Source organism: Sceloporus undulatus, chromosome 5 (genome assembly GCF_019175285.1).
Source record: "Sceloporus undulatus isolate JIND9_A2432 ecotype Alabama chromosome 5, SceUnd_v1.1, whole genome shotgun sequence".
Taxonomy (NCBI): Eukaryota; Metazoa; Chordata; class Lepidosauria; order Squamata; family Phrynosomatidae; genus Sceloporus; species Sceloporus undulatus.
Genome location: NC_056526.1, coordinates 176,302,336 through 176,317,517, shown reverse-complemented (window position 1 = coordinate 176,317,517; position 15,182 = coordinate 176,302,336). Strand labels below are relative to the sequence as shown.

General features: G+C 42.0%; 1 protein-coding gene across 4 annotated transcripts in view; it reads left to right on the top strand.

Annotated features, from left to right (window-relative positions):
- The window catches only part of CCSER1 (coiled-coil serine rich protein 1), a 915,439-nt gene that overhangs the window by 168,437 nt on the left and 731,820 nt on the right, over positions 1 to 15,182 (top strand). For all 4 annotated transcript variants that reach the window (XM_042468781.1, XM_042468782.1, XM_042468783.1 and 1 more), the window contains exons 2-3: positions 8,020 to 9,403; positions 12,524 to 12,711. In XM_042468781.1, coding sequence (XP_042324715.1) covers positions 8,062 to 9,403; positions 12,524 to 12,711 — 1,530 coding nt within the window. In that variant the 5' untranslated portion in view covers positions 8,020 to 8,061. The remainder of the gene's footprint in view (positions 1 to 8,019; positions 9,404 to 12,523; positions 12,712 to 15,182) is intronic.

Sequence of the window (15,182 nt, the reverse complement as noted above, 5' to 3'; positions counted from 1 at the left end):
CATGGACCTCCTTTAAAGTTGCCCCTTGAAAGCATAGGGGTATGGGTAGCAATGGTTAATGACTATGAGAAATGATTTAAAATTTACCACAATGCCTTCATAGCTCCAAATTAGCATTGTGTGGGACAGTTTTGGAAGTTAAACAGTGGCTCCCATTTGAGGGGAGTGTTCCCTGGTATGCGTGGAAATGGCTTAGGTTCTGAGGCCTTAACAGCTGTCAAATGGTCTAGGGTGCTGATGTCAGGCCTGATGAAGAGAAACAGAAGCCTGCAGGCAATATTTGGTGTGTCATATTCTACCATGTATAGATCTCCCTCTTCTCTTAATCAGCAGGCTAAAGAAGACACTCCTCCTTAAGGACTGACAGAGAGGGAGAAACATTGGAGATTGTCACATTAGGAATGGGGTGTCGTTGTCTCATAGTTTTCTCTATCCTTCCTGCCCAGTTGTGGGAAGGACTTTCACAAATGATCTGCACGATGAAAGTGATTCACTAGCAAGCATGCTGAATCTGTTGTTCAGCTGCTCGGGATGTGCAAGTGAAAGTGATAGCGCAAATCACTTTCATGTGAAAGTGCTTTCAGCCATCATTTCCAGAAGAATCCATTATTACAATGATGGCTGAAAGCACTTTTCTGCTCTCTTTCATGTGAAAGTGATTTGCACTATCACTTTCACTCAGGTCATGGATGAAATAAGGACGATGAAGCAATCCCACCCCATCCCGTCTGTGTGTGATAATCTCCATTTTTACATTAGAGCTCCCAGAATTCCACTGTGTTATAATGAGACTCACCCACTCAACTGCTTAATCGGATGGCAGCCCAGTGGGTCTTTATGATCCATTGGCACCAACTATTCTTTGACAGCCACACACCCACTATCTAATGTGTCCCAAACCTAAAAGACTTTTCTCAATGTTGGTAGCATTTTAATATGTTTCTGAAATCACCTCAGACAGCTGCTTGTTGAAACAAAGTCAGGCTGAATCCAATAAGTCTTTTAGTGGATGCTCACAATGGAAACTATGGCTGTTTACAGACCACCCTTTTGGGGCGGCCTGTTCCCGTCCCTTTCCCCGCCGGATCATAGCCTCAGCTGCCACAGCAACAGCCTCTGAGGCCCCGATCCACGGCTTTCCAGGCCGCAGGGAAGTGGTAAAAGGCCGCTTCCCTGTGGCCTGGAAAGGGGTGTCCTTGGGGCTTCATGCCCCAAGGACACCCGACAGCGGTGGGGATGAAGAGAAAGGGGCCGCTCAGCCCCTTTCTCTTTTGTGTCACTAGCGCAGCTGTGTAAAGGCTGTGCCCAGCAACACAAACCTGGAAGGAATGGGTGCCATCAGTTTGTACGTACTAGGTACGTACTAGGGTTAGGGCGTCTGGAAAGGACACCCTTTCCTAACCCTAGTACGTACCTAGTATGTACTTTTTGCGCATCTGTAATGTGCCTATGTATAGTTACACATTTTAACAGCTTCTTTAGCTTAGTTCTCACAGAACCTTTATTAAACTTTTGTATCTTGTAAAACTTTCTGGTTACCTGTAACTCCACTAGTCATCAAATACTATGTCCCCCACAGGTTACTACAACAATATAATTAAGGACATTCTTCAGCTTTTTCTTGGGTACTTAAAACCCTTTCTAACTGCCCTCAACACAGCCTCAATAGTTCTTCACCACTCAGGGCACACTAAACATCAAACCTTTTGAAACCTACTCTTCCCTTTTATATACTCTCCTGGGAGCAGTTCCCACCTTTTCCTGGCTTCGGTCCCATCGGTTCGTGCCAAGGGTCTAATCTACATGGTATTTCTACACTCTGTGACCATTCTTGATGAGGAAATCTGAGAGTCATGGTCCCAAAAAAGTAAATTTACCAAGCTGTGTTCTCTTCTTCATCCATATTTTCTCTCTTCTCCCCACCTGGACACATGTTCTCATACCTCCCATCAGTGGTGTCCATACCACTGATGTCACTTGGTGCGGGGGGGGGGGGGCTGCTGAGGGAGTGGTGGCAGCCAAAAGAGCACTCTCAGGTCTTTCTACTATTGTAGCAAAACTAGAAGAGGTGGGCTTGGGTCTTCTCACCCCTCAGCAGGAAGTGGGTCTGACCGGATGTTACCCTTCTTCTGTGGTGTCACCCAGTGTGGGCCATACTCCCTGCGGCCCCTGGTGACACCACTGCCTCCCATGGCTTGCATTTTCTTCTTTTCTCTTGTCCATGCTTGCTTTAATATTTGTAAGCTGAGGAGAAATTCACCTAGGTCCAAAATATATGGCAGTAATAATCCAGTTTGAGTCTGTTTTAACTGCCCTGTCTCAGTGCTAGGGAATTCTGGAGACTGTAGTTTTGTGAGACATTTAGCCTTCTCTGTCAGGAGAACTCTGGTGCCACAATAAACTACAGTTCCCAGAATTCCCTAGCACTGAGCCAGGACTGTTAAAACAGCCTCAGACTGGATTATTTCTGCAGTGTTTTGGACCCTAGTGAATTAGTTATAATCACTGTGTGCAGCACCCTCATATTCTCTTTTCTTTATACACTGTGCAGTCCTTAGCATTGTGTGGCCAATGTTTTTTTTGCTATAAGAAAAGCAGTGCAACAAGTATAGCAGCCATAAACACAATTATTCTAATGGAAAAATCAGGTGCTGAGTGCCTAAAGCTATGTAGGCAAAAAAAAAGACCACTGAGAAACACAAGAGAGGTATCAGGATGCTATGGGAAACCATGAGAGCTCAGGTATACCAAAATAGATGCATTATGGTTAGAATCCTGTTAATTAGCTCCAGCTAGTTTGAATTTGTGATTGAAATGTGAATCAGTACACAGGTAAATCCAATTGAGTTGATGGCTCTACTCTAGTGGGGACTAACAGTAGTTACTGCAATAGTTAATAGAATAATTAATACAATGTTTGTTGTGTGTTTTCAAGTCATTTCCAACTTATGGCAACCCTAAGGCAAACCTATCATGGAGTTTCCTTGGCAAGTTTCTTCAGACGGGGTTTGCCATTGCCAACCTCTGAGTCTGAGAGAGTATGACTTGCCCAAGGTCGCCTAGTGAGTTTATATGGCCAAACCAGGACCCCTGGTCTCCAGACCATGCTCAAACCACTAGTCCATGCTGTCTCTCAGTAAATATAATAGTAATTAACTACTGTACTGCATAGTTTTTCTTCCTTACCCTGTGTGTATGTGTGCATGCATACATTAGATATTATGTGTGGCTGTTGTCATTGTTGTTTTTGCTCTTTTACTTGTAAAGTGACATGCATTCTGATGGTGCTACATAAATAAATGATGATGATCATGATGCTGATGATAACAGTAGGATTTAGGTGAATAATTAAGAAAGTAAAATATTAAAGGACAAACCTCCCACCCTCCACAAAATACTGATTAAAAACAAAACATGGAAAGCTGAGTGGCAGTTTTTTTAGGGGAAGGAATGGGGTTAAACTGGAAGCTGGTGAGGGAATAAAATGACTTGTCTCAGAATATGGCATGGCTGACTGACCCTTTAATCAGGACTATTCCACATTGCAGCATTGTGTCACAGGTCCTACTAGAACAATATGCCCAGATCCATTGTAAGAGTTCCAGAGGTATAACACATGGGAAGTAATTTGAACAGTTAAAATGACTTCATATAAATGCTAATTACTCATTGCACACATCAAGTGCTATCTCTTTATGAAACAGATAAGAATGCAGAGTGATTTCTGCAAAAGTTATAAGAAAATAAAATTTGTGGAATGAAAAAGGCGGAGAAATTCTATATTAAAAAGTCAGAAATGCACACTTGGGAGACACTGGTGGAGTAGATAAAAGAGTTATGTAGAGATGTTGATTGGTGTCCCATATTCACTCAAATCCCTACTTAGCCATGAAGCTCCCTGGGTGATCCTTGGGAAGCTGCACTCTCTCTGCCTAGCCGATCTCTTAGGACCTTTTTTATGAGGATATTTAAGATGAAGATTGTAAAATATCGTTTACTGAGAAGCATCATAAAAATGACAAATAATGATGGGAAGCTGGAATATGAAAAGACCTAACATAAAGTTAATTTCTTCAGTGGGAAATAAAAAGACTTCAATGCTTATGTGCAATTATCAAGGCAATTTTGTATTTTGATGGCTGCCATTTTGGCTGTATATGATATCTGCTTTTCTACAGCCCTGCATAGCTTCCAGTTTACCATCCCAAACAACCCATTAACCATACATAGGTTGGCCAAAGCATAAGTATTATCAAAACCCAGCAACACCTCATCCTAAAAGGGACATCCATTTGCATGTTTGGACATTATTATTTAGATACATATCTGGAAATGTACAAATTCATGCTATAATTTCAATAGCAACACAAGATACTTTAGGTCCTAAACCACTGTTTGGCTGCTGTAATGTACTGGATGAGAGCAAACAAATTAAAGCTTAATCCAGACAAGACAGAGGTGCTCCTGGTCAGTTGAAAGACAGATCCAAGAATAGGGATTCAGCCTGTGTTAGATGGGTTTACACTTCCCCTGAAAACTCAGGTTCGTAGTTTTGGGTTACTTCTGGATTTAGCACTGAACCTGGAAGCCCAGGTATCGGCGGTGACCAGGAGTGCCTTTGCACAGCTAAAATTCGTGCACCAATTGAGCCTGTTCCTGGAGAAGTCAGACCTAGCCACAGTGGTACGTGCTTTGGTTACATCCCATTTGGATTACTGTAATGTGCACTTAATTGGGCTGCCTTTGACAAGTGCTCAGAAACACCAGCTGGCCCAAAGAGCTGCAGCCAAGCTGTCAACTGGAGCTGGATACGTGGAGCATACAACTCCCTTGTTGCAACAGCTCCATTGCATGCCAGTCTGTTTCCTGGCACACCTCAAAGTGCTGGTTATGACCTATAAAGCCTTATACGGTTTGGGTACAGGCAATTTGAAGGACCGCATCTCCCTGTACCAGTTCCCCAGAATATTGAGGTCATCAGGAGAGGCCCTTCTCTCTGTCCCACTACCCTCTCGGGTGTGTTTGGTGGGAACAAGAGAAAGGGCCTTTTCAGTGGCTGTTCCCAACCTCTGGAACTCCCTCCCTAGGGAGACCAGGATGGCTCCATCCCTGCTGTCCTTCTAGTGGCAGGTAAAGATGTTTTTTATGCCACCAGGCTTTCACATGATATGGATGCTGTTTTGTTTTTGTTTTAGAAAGTTTTAAACTTTAAATTTTAATAATATAATGTTTTTAATTGTTTGAATTGTTTGTTTTTTAAATTTGTATTTTGTATGCTTTATAGTGTTTTAACTTGGACTGTTTTAGCTTTGTTAGCTGCCTTGAGTTCCTCTCCTGGGAGGAAGGTGGGATATAAATAAACATAAACATAAACATAATAATAAGACACTTTACCGGGTAATCTGTCTGTTTTTTAGTTAGTTGTCAGTCCAAATATATTGGCAGGCAATGTCATACTCTCCAACATTGTGCAGATGAAAAACAGGACACGTGTGGCCAAACAACATCAGAGTGCAGTCAAGGTGGCAAACATTATTCATTGAGAAGTACAGACAAGCTAGGAGGGGCTGCAGCAGTTTGCTTTTGCCTGAATCTTCTGGAAAGTGCAAGATTGTGCCCCCTTCTTTTCTTGACCCTCTTCTGAGTTAACTGAGTGTAAACTAGTTTTGCACATTGAAATCTCTTCTCAGCAGCTGAAATAAGCTGAGGACAAAGGGGGAAAGTAGGAGGAGGAGAGAAAAAGCTGTGACATTTTAAAAGCAGCTGAAAAAGTGGAATAACAGAAGAATAATAGGGACTGTCCCTGCCAAACTGGTATATTTGGAGGGTTTGCAGCATCAAGGATCTGGCTCTTTTTTAATGTGGTTCTTTAGAATCATAGAATCATAGAACCATAGAGTTGGAAGAGACCATAAGGGCCATCCAGTCCAACCCCCCTGCCATGCAGGAAATCCCAATCAAAGCGTCCCTGACAGATGACCATCCAGCCTCTGCTTAAAGACCTCCAAAGAAGGAGACTCCACTGCACTCTGAGGGAGTGTGTTCCAATGTCGAACAGCCCTTACTGTCAGGAAGTTCCTCCTAATGTTGAGATGGAATCTCTTTTCCTGTAGCTTGCATTCATTGCTCCAGGTCCTGTTCTCTGGAGCTGCAGAAAACAAGTTTGCTCCCTCCTCAATATGACATCCCTTCAAGAATTTAAACAGGGCTACCATATCACCTCTTAAACTTCTTTTTTCCAGGCTAAACATCCCCAGCTCCCTAAGTTGTTCCTCATAGGACATGGTTTCCAGACCCTTCACCATTTTAGTCGCCCTCCTTTGGACATGCTCCAGTTTCTCAATGTCCTTTTTGAATTGTGGTGCCCGGAACTGGACACAATATTCCAGGTGGGACCTGACCAAAGCAGAATATAGTCAGGCCCCACCTGGAATATTGTGTCTAGTTCTGGGCACCACAATTCATAAAGGACATAGAGAAATTGGAGTGTGTTCAAAGAAGGGTGACTAAAATGGTGAAGGGTCTGGAAACCATGTCCTAGGAGGAACGACTTAGGGAGCTGGGGATGTTTAGTCTGGAAAAAAGGTTTAAATTAGACCACATTTCAAAGTAAGGCTACATTCAAATCATTTGATAGCTCTTCAGATATAGGACTGTCCTCTGCAAAGTAGGGCAGATGGCTTCCCTAGTCATGCATTGTGAGCCCTCCACTACTTGTCAATCTTTCTATTTTAAAGACCCAAGTAGGCATTAAAAACAAGATGTTTGTTGAACCCTGGTGGCCACATACATAATTGGTGGCTTCAGGTTGTCAGATTTTATATCCAAGTTCAGTTCTAAAATCTTTTTTCCTGTGTGAAAAAATTATGAGGTTTGTTTACACAGGGATTTGTTTTCAGGTAATAGCTCTGCCTTTCTCATCAATGTACAGTTTGATTAGATAGTCAAATCAGGCACAGTAATACTCATTTGGGTATGACTGTAGAACTAACAAAGATTACATAACTTCAGTGAAGACAGTGAAGACAAATATATTTGACCATTTCTGACTACAAATGTAGAAAAGTTGGAACAAGAATCAGACAAAAGTAAAAAACTTGTAGAGATGGGTAGTGGTGGTGGGTCAGAGTCTTTACTCCTAATTACTCAAGTCTCAGACCACACATTTTACATCGATATTATCAGTATTTTTAAGTGCTAGGATTTTACAACTCCTAAGAAGCATCTCTTTGAGACAAGCTAAAAACAAAAATAACCCTGTAATATTTAGGCATAGAGGAACCTTTCTAAACTTTGGCAGTTAACAGCCTGGCTTGCTTGAGAGTCTTCTGAGCTTTGTAATTCTGCTAGCCTGTGAATGTGGTATAAATGGCTTTAGAGGATCAGAAGGCTGGGAGCATTCAGCTGATCACTGAGCCTGTCTCTTCATTTAGGTGATTTTATTTTGTGTGTCTTCTTATGGAATGCTATAGTTTGGATTAGGTGGATAAATGGCTAGTTCAGTTCATCCTCTCCCTCTGTGTCATGGCTGATGTGGTGGCAACTTCATGGAGGAAAGGGGGAGCAAACAGATGACAGGCTTCCATGGAACAGGTAAGAGGGCATTTTAGAACTAAAGAGGCTTGAGCCTATTAACTTCACTGAGTGACAGTTATGGAGCCCAAGGAGGTGCAGGAGAATTTGGAGATGTATATGTGGGGTTCACCTTATTCAGGTCAATTCTGATCTATACTATTTTCACCCAGTTCAAACTGTTTACAACTCCATGTCTCAAGCATTTGTTTTGGAGATGCAGACAGCAGAACCTGGTTTCAGTTGCATGCTACATCAAGGGTGTAGGACTTCTCTCCTCTCGCAGAAATGATTGGATAGTATTCTAGTTCTTTCCATCCATTTAATTCTTAAAACCCTTTTTCATATATATCCAGAGTTAAAGTTAAAAAAGAAATTGAATGTGTCATTCTTCACTGTCAAATAATACCAATAGTAATACAATTCTTCTGTACTTCACCCATACAGATTTTAGTACTGGCTGGACCTGGCCAAGCACAACGGGTCCTGATGGGGGACTCAGGATCAAGGCGTTCAATTATTGTGTCCCGACTGCCAATATTCCGAAGAAGTATTAGTCGAAGACATGATTCTCTTCCATCTTCACCAACTTCCAACAGTACTGTTGGTGTTCACAGCTCTTCTCCCTCCAGCACTAACTCAAGCTCAGGTAGCACAGGCAAACGCAGAAGTCTCTTCCGCACACCTTCCATTAGCTTTCACTACAAGAAGGGGAGTGAACAGAAAACTGAACCTCCAAGCCAAAATGTGGGCATTTTGAATGGTTCTCAGTCTAACCACAGCAATGTCCTACAGAAGCTGAGTTTGGAAGAGCATTTGAAAAGCAGAGGGAGGCATTCAGTCAGCTTTGGAAGTTCTCGAAGCAAGAAGATTACAAGATCATTGACTGAGGATTTTGAGAAGGGGAGAGAGCCATCAGTCAGTAAGAATGTCTTCATAAATTGCATACGGTCTGGGAAGAATGAAGGTGATGACTCTGGCTTCACAGAGGAGCAAAGCAGGTCTTCTGTCAGACATTCCTCAAGAAGACTTCTCCCTAAATCCTTCTCAACACACTACAGGTTTTCTAAGCCAGTTCCTCAGAGTCAGTCAGCGTCCTGTGAGCAGCCGTCTTCTTGCTTATTGGATACTAAACCCAGTGTTGAAAGTGAGTCTGTGTCAGCGAGGTCCTCCCCTTCATGTTCTGCTGAGGTAATAGAATGTGTTGGCAGCTCTTCACAGTCACCAATGCTTTCTGCTGACTTGACCACGGTACAGACACCCTCTGAATTTCTTGCACTGACTGAAGATTCTGTTTCAGAGGTTGACGGGCTACCTAACTGTGGAAATTTGCACACAGAAACCTTTGCCCACAATGGTTCTACCTCTCAAATCTTCCTCAGTCCTGTCACTGCTGTCACTGTTGCTGCTCCTCTCCTTTCAAGGAAAGCAGATCATGCAGAAAGTGCTTCCCACTGTGGTGTTATATCACCCAAAAGTCACAGGGCTAGAAATGTACTGTTCCATGAAGCTGGGGCTGTATCAGAAAACTATGAGTCTAATCAAAACTGTGCAGAAGTATTAGTACAAGAGCTTCCTGCTAAACAGACAAGACATACAGAAGAAGCAAACTCAGTAGCTGAAGCACAACTAAAACCATTTGTCTTAAACCAAGGAGAAGTAGTGGAACATTGTCCAAATGCACAGCAACTACTAAGGGATCACGAAGAAATTAGAACACCTGAATCTCTTAGAGAAACCATCCCAATAACTGGATCCAAGAGTATCCCAATGGCATCTGAACACCAGTGTTTTCAAATACAGCAGGGCTATGAAATGAACCATACAAAGGGTATGTATGATCAGTGTTTGTTATCTTCTGAAACTGTTATTTTCTTAAAATGTATGGAGGTTTTTCAAGTACATACAAAAGACATTTATATGGGACTTTTGGACTTAAGTGGGGTGATACAAAGGCATTGTGATCTAGAACTTTGAAGATCTGTGGCGTAAAAGATGTTGGGTATGAAGAAATAATATCACGAAAGAATGATAACTGGTAATTTGTTGCTAGAAAAAAGAGATGTCAGGCTTTTAAAAAGACAGAAAGGAGTGAATTGATGTTAACACAACTGTTGCGCTACAGCATATATTTTAAATGATTATTGATTTCTCAGGTAGGCAACAGCATTGATTAATGTAAAAAACATGATTCCTTGGATTAAGAATTCACAATAAAAAATTAGACAAAACAGATGGGTATGGAGCATAGGGCATATAATGGTGGGAGGATATAATGGTGAGGGAAAGTTGATGGAAATGAAGCTAACTTGTCACACACACTAGTATGGATCTGTGCCAAGAGTGACAAACTGGACACTGTTGGTTGGTTTAGATAGTTAGGCCACTATCTTATTGAAATATGATAAGCATATGACATGCCACTGAAGGTGAGCTCTAGGACCTCCCATGGATACCAAAATTCATGGATGCTCAAATCCTGTTATATACAATGTTGTAGTAAAATATAAAATGGTAAAATCAAGGTTTGAGTTTTTTCCCCAGTAATATTTTCAAGCCATGGATGTGAAATCCATGGATGCAGAATCTGTGGATATGGAGGGCAAACTGTACCGGTCAAACTGTATGGGTCACATGGGCTGAAGCTGCAGTGTCTGGATGCCCCCATTTGTGGGATTCATGTTGAAGCCACTGTTGTCTTCCAATTCCACCTACAGATCATGTGGTCAAGCCACAGTGTGTTGCTCCTGCTGTTGCCCAAATCTTTGAGGTATTCACTCTAGCTGCACTATCAAATCTCCCCTTTAAATTCTCACTTGCTAATTTTGTGCCCTGTTGTCTTTCTCCTGTTATTTGTACCTGGCAAAGTGTGACAAATTAAACTAAGGCCAGATTAAACCGAGGCCAAAGCAAATTAAACTATGCCAGTAGATAAAAGATAGAGCAGATGTCAGACAGGATCTATGTGATTAACCTCATGCAGTGTGTACCAACAGGAAAAAGTACCCAGGGATGGTGAGAAAATGCCAAAATCTAGTCCAGTTGGCATGAGGCAATTCCCTCCCTGCTAGGGCTACCTGCATCCATCTGGAGGTTATCCTTCAGCTAAAGGGGGGTAGGAGGGTAGGCAGTTTGCACTGCATTCCTGGCTCAAAATGGCTGGGGAAGTGAGGAAATAGACCTGTAGTAGGTTTGTTCACTTCCCAGATCACAAGAGATACCATTCACAAGCTGAGTAAAAGTTCACAGTGAGATCTTGGCTTCAAAGTCTCATAAGGACATGCATTTCTAGGGCATGTCCTCATGAGCCAATTAAATCAGTTTCTCACTGCCCTCACCCCGAGCTGATGCAGGGCCAAATCCCTGATTCAAGTGCAGACTCTCTTCACAACATGAAGCCTGTTTTGCACTAAATCTGCCCTAACCCACCCTTAAACTGAATTTTGCAAGAAAATCCAGAGCACTCTGTAGTGATACTGGGGTGGCTATTTAAAAAACACTTTTTGCTATACCCTCCAGCACTGCCACTTGCTGCCATAAGTCACTGCTTCAGAGGTCACAATGAGACAACCAACTATAGTCGGCCCTTCTTATACACAGATTTTTTATACAGTGGTACCTCGGGTTACGAAATTAATTCGTTCCGCGGCTAATTTCGTAACCCGAAAAACCTTCGTAAGCCGAATTGCCATAGGCGCTAATGGAAAAAAATAGCTCTCTGCTGCCCTCCGGTGGCGAAATAGCGCCGAGGTTTTTTCGTAACCCGAAAAAACCTTCGTAAGCCGAAACAATAAATCCCTATGGGATTTTTTCGTATCCCGAAAAATTCGTAAGCTGGGTAATTCGTATCCCGGGGTACCACTGTACACGGATTCAAGCATCCACGGTTTGAAAATGTAAAAAAAAAGTATAAATTTCAAATATCAAACCTTGATTCTCCATTTTTTATAAGGGACACCATTTTGCTATGTCATTATATTTAATGGGACTTGAGCATACACAGATTTTCTTATAAATGGGGGATCTTGGAACCAAACCCCAGCATATAACAAGTGTCCACTGTATATTATTGATGCTGGCTACCTCAGTTTTGACCTCAGAGGGAGTGGATCACACTAGTTGCAGCTCTGCTGGGCAGCACAATGAGACATGTATGTAGACAACCACCTCATATCACTACAGAGTGTCGAGGTAACAGGGGTAATCTGGAGCAGCTCTGGGCCCAGAATACTTTGGGAGCAGCCCAGAATATTCTGGCCAGTGTAGCTGAGCCCATGGTCACCATGAGACTTTGCTCCATGCTGCAAGTGAGGCGAAATGTGAAAGAGAATGAGCCTGCCACCAGCTCACAGCTCAATGTACTCTCCTTCTCTCCAAAGGGTGCTAGTAGGGATTATTTCTCTAGAGTGGGTTTCTGCATTCTGTATTTTCCTAGCAATCTAGAATCAAGCATCCTCATGTTCTTTTCTCAGTGCAACATGGGAAGCTTAAACCAAGAATTAAGTTGTTCCAGTTTGCTCTACTTTTCAGTAGGATGGCTCTGGGTACAATAAGGTGCACAAGAGGCCACATGCAACCAAAGGAGCCCTCTTTCAAGCCACCCAAAAGCACACAGACCCTGAAACACTTTATGAAATGTTGAAAAAATACTGACTTCTTTCTAATCCCAAAACTGACCAAAATTGCTTCAAAACCTATTACAAAATAGGCAGTTTTGTTTCCACAAAACTCAAAAGATCCCCCACAGCTCCTAAAAGGTAGTCAAAGGTTGGCCAAGAATGAAACTGGTCATGTTGTGCATTCCAGTACATCCCCTGGAGAGGTGGGATTGGGGATCAAAAATGGTCCTTGCCCCCTCTGCACTTGCCCCCCCCCCCGGTGTACAAAAGTGTTCACCAGTACCTTATCCAGTGTAGGTGCTCATGGTCTATGTGTGTGTCTCTCTTCACAGTAAATCTTGCCAGTAGTTTCAGCCCATATCGAGAGGGAAGATTTATCGAAAAACGTCTGAGGTCCTCTTCAGAAGGCACTGCTGGGAGCAGCCGGATGATCTTAAAACCAAAGGATGGAAATTTAGAAGAACCGAACAGTCTACGAAAGCAAAGAACAAGCTCCTCCTCCTCAAAAATGAACAGCATGGTGAGTTTTCAGAACTTCAACATGGCAAGACAGTTCCTTCACATGATTAATGGATTTTTCCCTCTTGTTCTTAATGAAAAGTGACAAGAGAGAGAGAGAGAGAGAGAAACAACTGCCAAAATGTGGCACTATGCACATATTCAAAGAAATGGCATGATCTAATAGTGTCAAATGAATTTTTCAGAAGTGTTATAAATAACATTTGTTTTCTAAATAAAGAACTGTGTTAGAATTCTGAGTTTTGTACTGCTGTAAACACATTGGATAGCTGTGAGGACATTATTCTATTTGTCTCAGTTTCATTTCCCTCTCTTCAGGATGCAAATGATAAGACAAAAGCAATCTTATTAAGTGACAGTCCAAATGTTTTACATCCAGAAAGATCCTTGTTTCAATCTGTGACATATGTAGTAAGAGGGATTTCAGGAAATACGGCTCCTAGAGCATGGATTTCTGGATTACAGCTTCCAGAATCACACAGTCAATATGTCCACTGGTCATACTGCCAGGGGATCCTGGGAATGGTAATCTTCAAATTTACTTCCGGGTTTTGCAAAACATCACTCTTTGGGAGCTTGGAGAGGTTTTCCCAGCTGGAGTAGATGGTCTACTGTATAGATGTGGAGGAGTGACATTATAAACCCACTGCATAGGAATTCTGTTATAATAATTATAACAGTTCCCCATTTTTTCAGGGTTGAAATGTAAACATGATGCTAAATCACTAGTAATCACTGTGAATTTTACCCACAGCTCTCTATTACACTGATCTCTTTTGGAAAGGGCAAAGGGCCATTGTCTTTGTTGAACAAAAAGGTATACCAGAAACATCCATCACCTCTGGACAATTTAGCCAGATGTGAGGAATGGTCAGAGTTTCAGTTGAACATCTTCTAGTGGGCCACACATGCCCTGTCCCTGCCACAGACATTCTTTCCTCAGCAAAGACATTTGCCATCCCTGCTTCAAGATGAAATGCCACTTTTGGTTATTTGCTGCATGGAGTGAATTCATAACTCTAATTTTGTAATGGCCCTCTATCTGTATACTGCAGTTGTAGCACTTTACCCCCAGACATAACACAAAGAGGCACCCAGACTTGAAGAATAGGGATCAGACCAGTGTGAGGTGAATATGTACTGCAGATAATTGTTTGGGACATTTCCTTTCACCTGTCTTAGCCCCATTCACTAGTGTTGATGTTTGTGGGAGCAGATCTTCTACATAGTTCAGCGAATGCCCAGTTCCCACTCCAGTATCTGCATGTATGGCTACATTTTTATTGTAAGCTCTTTTCCTTTACGTTCTTGAGTACAGTAATTTGGTAACATCATAATAAGTGCCTTAAATTTGCTGCCTTGGTTTTAACACATGCTACTTCTAATAGTTAAGTGCGCGCGTGCGCGCGCACACACACACACACACACACATATATATATAATTTACGTATGGGATATCTTGTGTAGAAAATGGAATTCAAAACTCTATGGAAACTGGAAGCATTGAAACAAGATGATTCAGCTAGGCTTTGTTGGAATTTGGTAATGTTCCTGAAGAGGGCAGCATTGCTTTGAAAATCATTTTTTAAAAAAAAGATAGATATAATAGCTAGAGTTATCCAATTCAGGGTATCTCTAAGAAATCATTTTTGTGTAAAAGAAGCTTTGTAGTCAGTAAGATGCCCTTCAGACACAAAAGAAAGGAAGCCCTTTAAGATCCCAGTTGTTTTCTCCTTGTCACTGGTAGGAAGTGATGACTTCCCTTTGCCTTGAGTGGCCAGGGAATATCTGGATTCAGAAAGACTGATAAGATAGCAGGTTTCCACAGAATGTTAAGCTAAAGAGCAAAGGGAACCAAGAGGGGCAAACATAAAACAGTATCTTGGTAACGGGTGCTGTTTTCTCCCCCCCAGCTAACTGATCAAATTATTCTTTCAGAAATGTCAGACCTTTAGTATCTAGCTGTAGCTGAAAGCCTGAATGGTAGTTCCAGACATTAGGGAATAGGCAAGCATAACATTAGAACCACAGTGGTATATTGTATGAACAATGCAGCCTTCTTTGTGTTGCCGTTTGCAGCTGAGCTCATTGCAGGAGATGCAGTTTAATTTGATTTCTGTGGTGGTGAAATTATTATTATTATTACCCAAGAAAGGAGCATGGATACCATTAAAGACACCTGCATGTACTTATTAAATTTGTTTATTGAAACCTGTTGCTAGTCTGTTGTAGTCATTATAAATCATATTGATGGTATTTAGTCATATCTCCATCTCTTTTTCTCCTTTTACTTTCCTCCTTTTTCCTTCAGGTTCCAGGGATATGTCTGAGGCTGCATCTGCACTGCAGAAATAATGTTTGATACCATTTTAACTGCAATGGCTCAATGCTATGGAATTCTGGGCTTTATAGTTTGATGAGTCCCTTCGCCGCCCTGAGTCCCTATGTTGGGAGAAAGGTGGGACATGAGAA